At 38.8% G+C, this 12,323-nt stretch overlaps 2 protein-coding genes across 2 annotated transcripts; both read right to left on the reverse strand.

Moving 5' to 3' along the window:
* Nucleotides 1–2,344: 2,344 nt before the first annotated feature.
* Nucleotides 2,345–4,457, reverse strand: gpn2 (GPN-loop GTPase 2). The gene is made up of 5 exons (XM_017693901.2): nucleotides 3,594–4,457; nucleotides 3,331–3,487; nucleotides 3,004–3,164; nucleotides 2,778–2,908; nucleotides 2,345–2,587 (listed from the first exon to the last, which is right to left on the reverse strand). Exons 1-5 carry the CDS (start codon nucleotides 4,092–4,094, stop codon nucleotides 2,515–2,517), a joined length of 1,023 nt encoding a protein of 340 aa, XP_017549390.1. The 5' UTR covers nucleotides 4,095–4,457; the 3' UTR covers nucleotides 2,345–2,514.
* Nucleotides 4,458–7,595: 3,138 nt separating this feature from the next.
* Nucleotides 7,596–12,008, reverse strand: snip1 (Smad nuclear interacting protein). Its single transcript, XM_017694030.2, has 4 exons — nucleotides 11,703–12,008; nucleotides 10,319–10,454; nucleotides 9,184–9,710; nucleotides 7,596–8,616 (listed from the first exon to the last, which is right to left on the reverse strand). Exons 1-4 carry the CDS (start codon nucleotides 11,864–11,866, stop codon nucleotides 8,352–8,354), a joined length of 1,092 nt encoding a protein of 363 aa, XP_017549519.1. The 5' UTR covers nucleotides 11,867–12,008; the 3' UTR covers nucleotides 7,596–8,351.
* Between the last annotated feature and the right edge of the window lie 315 nt (nucleotides 12,009–12,323).

Raw genomic sequence — 12,323 nt, forward strand, 5'->3', positions numbered from 1 at the left:
AGGGAAGCCCTTCCTTTAGAAGACGGTCAAACGCCGTTCATATTCTGCTCATAGAAATCATAGCTTTGCTGTGGAGCACCCTGAAAAATCAACGCAGACCTTTACATCCTGCTGAACTAGTCGTTGCACATGGATTCTAGCCCTCTAGCCCTCTCTGGTGGCAAGACTTTATAAGGTCAAACTCAACGGTGTAAAGTAACCTTCTTCAAAACACGGTTGAACAATAAGATTTTGGGCCTACTCCCTAAATTTCTACATTACATTTAAGTACATTTTCACATTATGTGGTGTGTAAATTTACCATGTTTATCAAAGTGGCAGCCCATACATCTTTTTAAAATCATGCACTGTAATTGGTTTTCAGTAACTGTCCAGATAACATCTAAATGGACGTGTTCTCATTAAGCCGTTTCATAAGATGAACACCAAACCAGGAGCTGATTCTACTGTTTTTCAAAACAATTTTTCGGTAAACTTTTATGCACCATCTGTACGCTTCATTAAAACCACCTCCTTGTTTCTACATTGTGCATTTTATCAGCTTTACTAACCATATAGGAGCACTTTGTAGTTCTACAGTTACAGACAGTAATCCATTTGTTGCTGTTCATACTTTGTTAGCCCCCTTTAACCTTTTCTTCAACGGTCAGGACCCCCACAGAGCAGGTGGTATTTGAGTGGTGGATCATTCTCAGCACTACAGTGATACTGACGTGGTGGTGGTGTGTTGTGCTTTCACAAGTGGATCAGACACAGCAGTGCTGCTGGAGTTCTTAAATCATTTTTGGTCGGTGGACTGTTCTCAGTCCAGCAGTGACCCTGAGGTTTTAAAAATCCCAGCAGCACTGCTGTGTCTAATCTTCTTGTACCAGCACAACACACGATCCACTACCCAAATAGTACCTGCTCTGTGGCATAAGGAAGTGGCCAGAGTATATTTAGTGTTGAAACATCTGACTGAATTATAGAAGTATTGTTTACTGTTAAACTATTGAGTCTTGACTTGAAATATGACATGTAAATATTGTAAAAAAATGTAAATATTCTGGTTAAAACATAACAAATGACACACAGACCAGATCAGTTACTAATAGGTCGCCATTACAGCACTGTGATAATGTCATATGGCTGCAGTGGAGTCAGTCCAATAAGACAATCAAAAAGTTCTCTTGAGTTATGTCACACTAGTGTTTTACTAAGTATTTTGGTTAGTTTTATACAACATATTTCAACAGTACGAGACATGTACAACTTATTAAAGCTTACATATCTTAACAGTCGTGGTTCCCTTTAAATATGTGCAAATCACAGTGAGGACAAAATTAACACTACAGTATTACTTGTAAATACAAATAATTCTTTTCAAATCATGTTTTTTAGAAAACAAATATATGAATTTTACATTTAATTAAGAATCATGTTTAAAAATATCAGTCAGTCAACATCTATATTCAGGTGCATTCTATGCATTATAGGATAGGAAGAACTACTTCTGGCATTACAGCGAACAATTAACTGCAAAATAAAGCAATAATTACACTACACCCCTGCTATTCGGCTGTAGTTCTCTCTTTGCACTCCAATAGTAATGTTACTTCCAGTCCTATGCATTTGTCCCCACACACATAAAAATGTATTAATACTATATAATATTCATACTGAATATTCATCTGCAGAGAGGACACTTGGGGTTAAGTTGCCTACACTGTTGGAACTGCATGCCTCCAGAACCAGGAAGCATGCAGAGGAGATCTCCATAGACACCTCTCACCCCGTACACCACCTGTTCCAGCTCCTTCCCTCAGGCCGGCACATCAGCCTGATGAGGATCAGGACACCCAGACTATAAAGGAGCTTCTTCCCACAAGCCGTCACTCTCTTGAACAGTTAAAATATTACACAAGAACTATATTCCAGCTGCACTTCAACATACAATGGTATATAGTATCACGTTCCACTCCATCCTCTCGAACTGCCGTCTCAAACCAGTGTTTATATTAGCATCTTACGTACCTGCCATATTACCCCACTACTCATTGATCCCTTTCTCTGCCACTATACACCCGTTAACTGCTACTTTGCACATTGTAAGGTTTACAGGTATGACTGTGTGTGTGTCTGAGTGAGTGATGGTAGGAATGCATGTTTTATTTTATTTTGTTATATTTGATTCTCTCTCTCACACACACACATATATATTTCCTTCTGTATATTGTCTTCTTTTTTTCTGTATGTTTTGTGTTGTACAGCGTACAACATCCAACGTACGGATGTCCTTGAAGTACTGCACATGTGACAAATCAGATTCTGACTCTGAAATGCAAGAAATATAAGTCTGGGCAGATTAGATATTAAATGAGAATAAACATTTATTTTTATTATTTATTTTATTGAGAAAAAAAAAAGACTTGCATAACTGAAATACATCCTACAAAATACAAGTCATCAAACTAAAAATAACCATATATCAAACTATCAAGCGCTAAGATTAGACTTTTAATAGGAAAGATACTGTTACAAGTCCATAACCTCTTCTTCCAAAGTCTTTTTGCTGTGTCCTACATATTTCTCTTGCACTCCAAGAGTTCTGGAATAAAAGGTTAAGGAAGATGTAAACATGTTTTAGCTACTCCATGGAATCTGCTTCATTTCCATGTCTCCAACCAAGGAGCATATAAGGTGCATACAAGTCAATCATTTAAAGTTCACTCAGTGAAGACAAAAGAACACAAGGGAACAAGAACATGAGAAAAAAAAAACTCATCAAGTAAGGATACGAGGTGAATTGAAAATCTGCACCCACAGCAGCAGACATCATTGCCTGGAGATTCCTTTCCTCCAAGTCACCAAAACAGTAGCCATTGGCTTTGTCAACTGCACGCAGGACTTGCATCATGCTCTCCTTATCCTGTTGAAAAAAGACATAAGTGGTTATGACTCAATTTGTCTGTTAGTCCTACGTAACTGAGGCTGTTGTTAGAGTGGAAGAGAGACAGTACTTGCCTGCACATTCAGAGGCACAAAAGACACCAGGCTGTAGTCCTGAATCACCTCAGCCAACTTCACATTCAGACCATGAAATTTCTTGAAGAACGGATCCACGGCCAGATGGTCCACCAGGTATGACAAGTCCATAACCTCAGTGTAGAAATCCAGGTTAAAAGCTATGAAGTATGACCGGGCATGAAAAACAAATTTGATGGTGCTAGCTCACAAAACAGAGGAAGAGGCTTTTTATACAGTAATGCTGGCTCTATATCCATATAGACCAGACCTGATGAGGCATGCATTAAACAATATCACAGGATATTAAATCAGCTGTCTACTCACCCAGCTTGCCATACTGCTCAATAAGGTCCATTTTAGAGAGAACGTTGACATGAGGTTGTTCCACCTGGAGCATGGTTGACAGGGAGGTGCAGAGCACAGAAATAAACTTGGCTGGATCAGCACAGTAATGGGAGTCCACCAAATGCACTGCGGTCAACTAGAAACATTTATAAGAGTTATTAAAGGATATCAATGTTGTAATTCCAACATACCAGTTAGGAGATTCGCTAGAGGAGCTTCAACGACCTGACTTTTTTACTCACCCTGAAGTTCCACTTGGACAGCTGGGCAAACATATTTCTGACTGAGCTATGATGAGTGTAAAGCTCCACTTGGCCGGGACAGTCAAAAAGGAAGTAGTAATTATGGTGCTTCTTCAGCTTACCCTCCAGCCAGTCCAAATTGGCCTCCAAATATTCCATACAGTAAATAAGACCACCGTTAGGGCCTAGTTTCAGACCCTCCATTACATCATCAAGGGTGACCAGCTCTGATATGTCCACAGCACATGTGTATGGCAGTCCCTCGTTTGCAGGGTCCAGGTTTATAACAACCACTTTGCGGCCCAGGTGGCTCAAGAACTCTTGCATTGCACGGCAATAGGTTGTTTTACCTGAACCAGGTGGCCCAATAACAACCTGCCCAAAACGCAGGGATGACTGTTCAGGTTCAGAAGTCATGCTCAAAGAAGCTCGAATGAAATCTACAAAATAAAGACTAAACACATTTTTAGGAATTAATGGGCATGGCGGGGACATTAACATACACTTAGATACACACCATGGACCCAAGTCCAGTCTGCTTTAACCCGGGCGACAGGAAAACCACGCAAGGCAGAGGTTTAGTTATTTTGCTAACGAGCAAACGAGCCGTAAGTCCGTTAAGCAGCTAATCTAACGAACGCGGAGGACTCGAGCGCAACATCTCGCCTAACTACGAGAGCAGCTTCGAACTAAAGTAACACGGCTTAAAAAACAAACGCCACCTATCACAAAATAAACTAATACTGATAAACAACAGCAGGAACTGTACAAAACATTCCGCAAGTAAAGAAAAATAAAACACAAACAAAAAAATGTGGAAAAACTACACCACCAATGTGAGTAAACGATGCTACTATCACACCCGGGTCAACATCCAACTTCGGCTTCAGAATAAAAGTCTCTTAACGGAACGAAGCGGCGGACTGAAGCGCTTGGCGAAGGTTTTTATGTTGTCAACATTTCTTATACATTTATTTTCCAGTCTGTGTTTTTCATGCAAATCCATACAGTCGCTGTCCAAAAGACTGTATCTACATTTGTATACACTGTATCAATACCTGGACCCCGCGACCTTGAGGGAGAACTCTCTCTCTCTCTTTCTCTATACACACACACACATATTTGCTCACATTGTAATGTAACCCATATATATATATATATACATACATATACATACATATATATATACATACATATATATATATATATATACACATATATATATATATATATATATATATATATATATATATATTGTATAAATAATACATATATATTATAATATATAAATTTATATAATCATATTTTGTATTTGATACCGTGAATGAAAGACTGCAAAGATTGGGCACATTGTACTTTGGGCTGTTTTCCGTCAGCCTTGGCGGTCAGATTTCTTCAGTAATCTTACCTGTAAAACATGTAACACATAATTTAACCTACTAATAAAATCACGAAAAAAAGGCATTTCTCTTTAACACTGCTTCCACATTAACCCTCTAACAACAATATGTATGAGTGTACAGTCCTAAAAAGGGCCCTCTGTTCCTGTTCTCAGGATTCAATCACACATTTTTCTTTCTATTAGTTTTAAATTGTGAGAAATTATTTTTTTAAGACATTAAGTGCAAAACATCATTATTTTTATGCATTTTTAATTGTGTGAGGAAGAATAAGCAACATGTGTTCTGTGTGTTTGAAATGATACACGTTTATTTGAAACAAAAACGTTCATCTCAATGTTCCAGTTCCCTGTTTAGTTTTAGAAGTAATTTTATTTTTTCAATTTCTCTGTCATAATAGTGTTTTTTCATGATAAAAAAGACATTTTCATTTTATTTTCTACAGCGTTAAGCCTCTCAAATTTCATTTTTCAGTAATATATTCATTCATGAGTATTTTATAAATTCAGCTAATATTTCTCAGACTGAGCCACCTGGACATAAAATGTTTTGTTTCACTGTTTGACAACAGCTGCTGACAATCTGCTGTTGAATTTTACAGTTGGTTTTCAGTAATATAATTATTTCCACATTACTGTCCTTATAGTGTTATAGTACTGGCATACTATAGAGAAGAGGTGAGACCAGAGCAAATAAGCAGAAATATGTCTTATTGTAGGATGACCACAACATTAGTCTCACAGGACAGTTCATACTGACTGTACAGTAAAATTTCTTCTTTTTAATGATTTTGATTTACTGTGTCTTAAATCTGTCTGACAGATTTTTGAGACACTTTGAGAATCAGGAGAAAAACGCTACAGGAATTAATCCCAAAGTGCAATTTGTCCACACTCTATAGTCTTAGATGGTATGCGAAGTGTCAGTTTTGACAATCTCAAGGTAATTACACAGCGAATAAGTGCAGAAGTCTTTGCATTTAGTGTTGTCTCATGCCTCATTCAGAAGGCCACACTGAATACACTGTCCAGTAAGCAAGCTTGAAACATTAAAACCATGAGATATTCAGAGTAATCAAGCAGACAGTGTAATTACTGCCAGCTGTGTATAAAAACAATAGTGTTATTGCAAAATTTCTCATAAATCAGCATTTTAAGACTTTTAATAGTTGGATGATAAGTCAACAGCAAATAAGCACAACTTCACTCGTTTTCTCTTATTACTGTATTTTACACAATATTGAAGTTCAAAATAGGCATATTTGGAAACAGATTGGATTTCTAGTGTGGACAGTCGCTGTGTATTTTTATTTATTTATTTTTTTATGGGGCGTTAGCACAGCTATATTTATTTATGTAAATTTACATATGCAATTCTCAGTGTTTAGACGCCATCTAGAGGCGTCGGAATGTAACTGCAGCGCCATTTAAGGTGGGTCGCGAAACTCGAATAAGAAGCTGGTGAATAAGAACTTGAGGTTCGGACGGAGATATTAGGCTCAGGTCCACGTTACTCTGAGACCGAGGCTGCGCCCAAAACCGCATCGCTGTGTTTACTGTTTCGCATTAAAGGTTTCTGAACTCGTGTTACCGCCTTTTTGTCTGTATGAACGGCCCCTAAAACACTAGTTTCGATTAGCGTTCCTAGAGCACAGTAATAAAAAGCTTTTTTACACAGAGAATATGCACTGATTTACATTCCTATATCTAACACGAACAAAGTAACTTATGAAAACGCCACATAATCCATTTATTTAAATGTAATATTAAACATATTACATACGTTACACACTAACCCAGTGACGCTGACAGAAATATCGCCTAAACATTTCTGTCTCTGCAGGAAGTTCTAAAGATAAGGAAATGTAAATGCACTGTTTTGGCCAAAGTCATCTTAAAATGGCTGTTTTTACCACTTAATTTCTACGTATGAAACATACGGGCAGCAAATTATACATTTTGAAACTTTAACAGTGCTCACTGCATCAGTCTTTTCTAAATAAAGTCAGGAGCATTTAGAGGATCATTTGTATTTCTACAACACTTCGCAGTTTAGAGGAGGATTGATCCCTTTTATTTCTTCTTCACACTCTTAGAGTAAGTCCTGCCTGTGTTGTCCTCCATTTGCTCAGTGGTGGTCTGGACCTGGACTACTGTAAAGCTGCTTTGTCTGATGTAAACTGAACTGAAAGAAATGCAAAAAAATAAAAAATAAAATACTCCACTACCTTTCCCAACTTCTGACATGCATTATAGACACTACAGCTGAAAATAGTTTACTATGAAGGGACATAAGGCCTCTTATTTATAACATTAATAACAGTCTTTTACTGAAAGCCTGTTTCTCTATTCCATCTCACCCTTACTTAAAACAATCCTGTAACCTCACTGATCAATTAAAAATGTCATTAATGTAATACAGAATACTACATTGAATTTGCACTAATGTGTACAGTAGTACTCCAAAAATTATTTCCACCACTTAGAGTTCTGCATTACTGAATTAATTAGCGCACAATCACCATCAACCACGCATCAACCCACTGCACCAGCACAATTCTGCAGGCACGGTGCTCAGCATGTTCAAATGAAGCAAAAACACAGTCATTACTGCTTGTATTTATTTTACAGTACAAAACGGCTAAAATGCAAACAAGATGCTGATCAGCAACCCAACATTTTCAAGCAAGAATGTCCTGTGGACCAGAATACAGTCTTACACTGTTTTAATTTTATAGGGCAATGAAGACATGAAGACATTTCACTGCTATTGAGTTGTCTTCTCACCGTGGATGGCTAAACAGAAACACCTGTAGATTTTTTCAGATCTGTCAGATCTGTGAGCTAGATTTTCTCTACAAACTAGAAACAGCTCTTCAATCATTCAAACTTAGAAAGTGACATGTAAGTGAAACACCACCTACATTGACTACATCCAGTATATATACAGTGAAAAAATCTGGATGTAACACTTTATCAACACAATGAATTATCCAAAATATATATGTAATTTAAGTCATTTGCTCTGGCACTGAGCACTTGGTTTGAAAGGACTACATTAGGCAGTGCCAGACAATACAACGTTGTCTGATATATTGTTTATGCTGTCCACCTGAGAATAAGATTTATACACAGAAAGTAGTCAGGCTGAAGCCCATCAGTGTATTTCTTAATAAACCTTGTCCACAAAAGAACTGTCATGTCTAAACCATCAATAAAGGGAAAAACAAGAAACAAACAAACAAACAAAAAACCATTAACATCTGGGTCAATCACAGCCATCCTGATGGTGTAGTCAGAACTCTTTAAGAGCCTCTTTAACATACAATAAAAGAACTTTGGTGAACACTGAGAGGCGACTACTCATCAAGGCCTTCGTCGTCGTCTTCTTCTTCTTCTTCCTTCTTGGCGTCAACCTCAGCTGTGTCAGAAAACTCATGCAGGAGGACATACTCCCGGCTGCTGAAACCGAATTTCAGCACGTCCTTCTCCTTGAGCTCATAGTAACGCTGTGGTTCTATACGCTGATTATTCAGGTAAGTTCCGTTCCCTGAACCAAGGTCAATAATGTAGGGCTTCACTCTCCTGCCCATGGTACCATCTGCTCGTGTGCACTCCACCAACCTGAAGAGGACAAGAAGAAGTTTCCTGTGTCGTTTATTTCATTTTTTCATCCTTACAACATTATATACACATACATACATACATATCACACAATTCATCTGCTCAAGCACAGCAATTAATAAAGGCCCAGGTTTTTAATAAAATAACAAAAACAAAACTACATAATAAAATATCATATATTGGCATTGGCCCATAGTAAATCCCTGTGTTCTGGTTTTGATGTTTAAGAGAAGTTAATATCTGCCCATACAGCCTTTACAGACTAGTGGACAAATCACATTTTTTGCCTGCCATTATGTTATTTTGCTGGCAGAGATCAGATACAAGTGTCTTAAGCTGGCAAAACATGTAAGCTGAAACTGCTGTTTACTGGAGCTTGTGTGCTTATAATTCTCTATGCATAATTTCCTATGGTCTTAATGCTTGACTGAGCAAAAAAATGTTAATTTATAGATTTTGGGAATCAAGTAATTATAGTCAAGTATAATACAACTAACTAAAAAAGAAAATAATGATTGCTATAAACTAGGTGTGAAAAGGACCAGAGATCCCCCAAACTCTCCTCACCTGTACTGAAACACAGCATGCTGTTTGGAACAGGAGGGGTGGTCAATAGGTATGTCAGCAATCTTCCTTTGTCTTCCAAGGAGATAAGCACTCTGTCGATGGATGTACATGACTGGAAGTGGCTCATCATTCTTGAAGGGGTACAGTCGCCACCTCCTCTTAGGGATACGAGCCTCAGGAGGCTCATTGTACTTAATAACTACCCCACGATACGTGTTTGTGTCTTCAACAAGAGCACCTGAGAGTTCAAAGTTGGGTTTCTCTTTCTCCGCATTGGGGGCAGAACTTTCTCCCTGTTCACCACCAAAAACATGTCTCTCATTTTCACTGTCTGCCTCCTGCCTAAGGCGGTTTTCTCGTCGACGCTCATTGTGTTGTTCCCTTTCATCTTGCTGTTGCTGGTGTAGACGTGCATCCCGCTCGCGGGACCTCTCTCTTCGTCGCTCCTGTCCTCTTTCACGGTCATCTTCCCTCTTCACCCGCCGCTCATCTGGCCTGTTTCCTCTTTCACGATGATCATCTTTCTCCTGAAACAGAAACCACTGATCATGATTGGAATTTGTTAAAAGGGCCCAAGTTGTACATTTTCTTTAATTTAATTAATTTTTTACACCGAGGTCTATTCATGACGGTCTTAACTGATTGTTAAATGACATTATTCTGTCTCTTTAACCCAAAAAATTAAACAGGAGTGTTTTATTTTATATCTCTCTCTCACACACACACAGACACACATTTTATATTATATATATATATATATATATATATATATATATATATATATATATATATATGTGTGTTACATTACACTCTTACTTCAGAAAGCCTTTTAATTATCCAGTTAATTCCACTGTGTCATTTCAGTCACTAAAGCAACAATAAAATGGAGTTCCAGCTTAACTTAAGTCAGCAGTCATCTTATAGTAATCTTATAGCAGCTTAAGTCATCTGTAGTAAAATTACAAGGAAGCTAGTTTTGAAGCAGGCAGGTTATTGGAGAAGAGCACAGTAAGAGTTTAAAAAATGGCACTTTTCCATCCATGATAGTTAACTATAACTCATAGAAACACTTAGTGACTTCATTACTGACAACAAATGAATCACAATAATTCTGAACAGGCGCAGTCTGAGTCACCCGGTTTATCCGAACATCAGTGCTGCGATGTGGACTTCGACTCTGCCATCCTCTGGGGGACCTGTCCCTTTCCCTTTCCCTATCCCGCTGCCGTGCCGATGACCGGTCCTTTCTTTCTGGCGACCTGCGTTTTCCTCTGTACAAGGAAAAATATCCAAAAGAAATTCATTTTCACTGTAAAATGTAGATTTAACATACCTGCCCATACACAGAAGAGCCCTGTCTGTCAGTCACAAAGACTGCTCAACACTCTACTACATTAACGTCACAGTTGATCATAATTTCTAACTCCATTTACTGAGGTCCCATAGATCTAAATGCAGATGTCACTACTTTTGAAAGCGCATTCAATGACCAAGCGTTAGTACGATATACAAGGAAAAGCAGGCTCAGGTGACTAGGAATACACAGGACATGATCAGATGGAGTCAGTAGGTCACACAAAAGGATATAGCACATAAATCCCTCACAACAGACATCTGCACATTTCTGTATTCGGTGGTGCAGAAATCATTAGCACAACATTGACTGGTCTACAGAGATGTGGAAAAGAGTGATATGGCCAGATGAGTCATTCATCATATTCTCCAGAAGTGGGTGAATGCATGTGTATTTAGTTAACTATAATTAGGATTTAGGAAATTAAATCAATTACTTAAATCACACAAAATAATAATAAAAAAACATTAATTTAGGTTTTAGTTTATTCTTTGTCCTTTCCAGAGTCAGAACACATATCTTTGATTATACTTGGAGTTATTATTATTACTATTATTATCATCATCATCCTCCTCCTCCTCCTCCTCATGTCGCCATAGCACGCTTTGCCTTCTAGTGCTTAGCTGGTTTGTATTTTGTTCTTAAAAAAGTAACGTAAGTATGTAACTAACATTAATGTTTAGAGGCCATGTGAACGTTGTTGCAGTTCTGGTTGGTTAACTGTGTTTATGAGTGTGAATAACCGTCATCCAGGTTTGGGATATACAACTGAAGGGTTTAAAGAGCCTATATCCCTCTTTACAACAGCGATTTCTCACTCTCGTAAATAAATATAAATAAACCTGCGTTATGGGCACAAACACTGAGCTGTGTAAGCTTCTTCTGTGAACAGCCCACGCTTCATCATCATCAAGTTCTTAAATGTCTATACGCCAGTTCTCATTGTATCTGTTTTCCTAAAATACGGTCACATCAGTAGTGTTAACTAAAACGAGAGAGAGAGAACGAGAGAGAGAGAGAACGAGAGAGAACGAGAGAACGAGAGAGAGAGAGAACGAGAGAGAGAGAGAGAGAGAGAGAGAGAGAGAGAGAGAGAGAGAGAGAGAGAGAGAGAGAGAGAGAGACAGTCTGTGTCGTGAGTAGTGACCCGGGCTCCGTTACTCACCGCTGCTCGTGCCTCCTCGGGCTGCTGCTGCTGTCGGAGTGGGAGCTGCTGGAGCGGCGCGCTCTCTCAGCTCTCGGAGGCCTAACCGGACTAACTTTCTCCTCTTTAATTTTGATCTTGCTGTCGCGAACAGGAGACCTTCTGTCTCGTTTCTTGGCATCCATCACTAAACCTGATTGACTGTTTCCTTCGCACTGCTATCAATTATAGTCAGAAAGTGAAAAAACTCGCACTACAGACGGACATTCTGGGGGAAAACAGCCCGCGTCCGCCTCCTGTTGGTCCATGTACGTTCACGAAATAAGCCCTGTCTAAACATGGAACGGAACTTTAGTTCCGTTAGGTGGAGAACTTCTACGCCATCTGGTGGTGACGTCCCCGTTTTGCACACCATGGCTAAAACTACACACCGCTACACATGCTACTCTTAATCAAGGCGCTGCTGCTGGTGGTGTACTACTTTAGAAGTGCTGCATATGGACTACATGTATTAAATACATGTTTTCACTCATGGCTATATTTAGCCAAAATTCCCCTCTTTCAGTGTAAAGTGGGTGGTCCTCATCTCGGGTAGAGCTAAGATAAGCAGGACCCTCACCAACCGCTCGGCTGCTGCGGCTT

This window comes from Pygocentrus nattereri, chromosome 3 (assembly GCF_015220715.1).
Source record: "Pygocentrus nattereri isolate fPygNat1 chromosome 3, fPygNat1.pri, whole genome shotgun sequence".
Taxonomy (NCBI): Eukaryota; Metazoa; Chordata; class Actinopteri; order Characiformes; family Serrasalmidae; genus Pygocentrus; species Pygocentrus nattereri.

Excerpts from the sequence above, each read along its gene's own strand:
- gpn2 (XM_017693901.2), bottom strand. The coding sequence starts at position 4,094 with ATGTTAATGTCCCCGCCATGCCCATTAATTCCTAAAAATGTGTTTAGT. Across the intron at positions 3,165-3,330 it reads TGAGCAGTATGGCAAGCTGG|CTTTTAACCTGGATTTCTAC; the intron begins GTGAGTAGACAG and ends CATACTTCATAG. Across the intron at positions 2,588-2,777 it reads GCAGATTTTCAATTCACCTC|AACTCTTGGAGTGCAAGAGA; the intron begins GTATCCTTACTT and ends CTTTTATTCCAG.
- snip1 (XM_017694030.2), bottom strand. The coding sequence starts at position 11,866 with ATGGATGCCAAGAAACGAGACAGAAGGTCTCCTGTTCGCGACAGCAAG. Across the intron at positions 9,711-10,318 it reads CTGATGTTCGGATAAACCGG|GAGAAAGATGATCATCGTGA; the intron begins GTGACTCAGACT and ends TTTCTGTTTCAG. Across the intron at positions 8,617-9,183 it reads CATGCTGTGTTTCAGTACAG|GTTGGTGGAGTGCACACGAG; the intron begins GTGAGGAGAGTT and ends TGTCCTCTTCAG.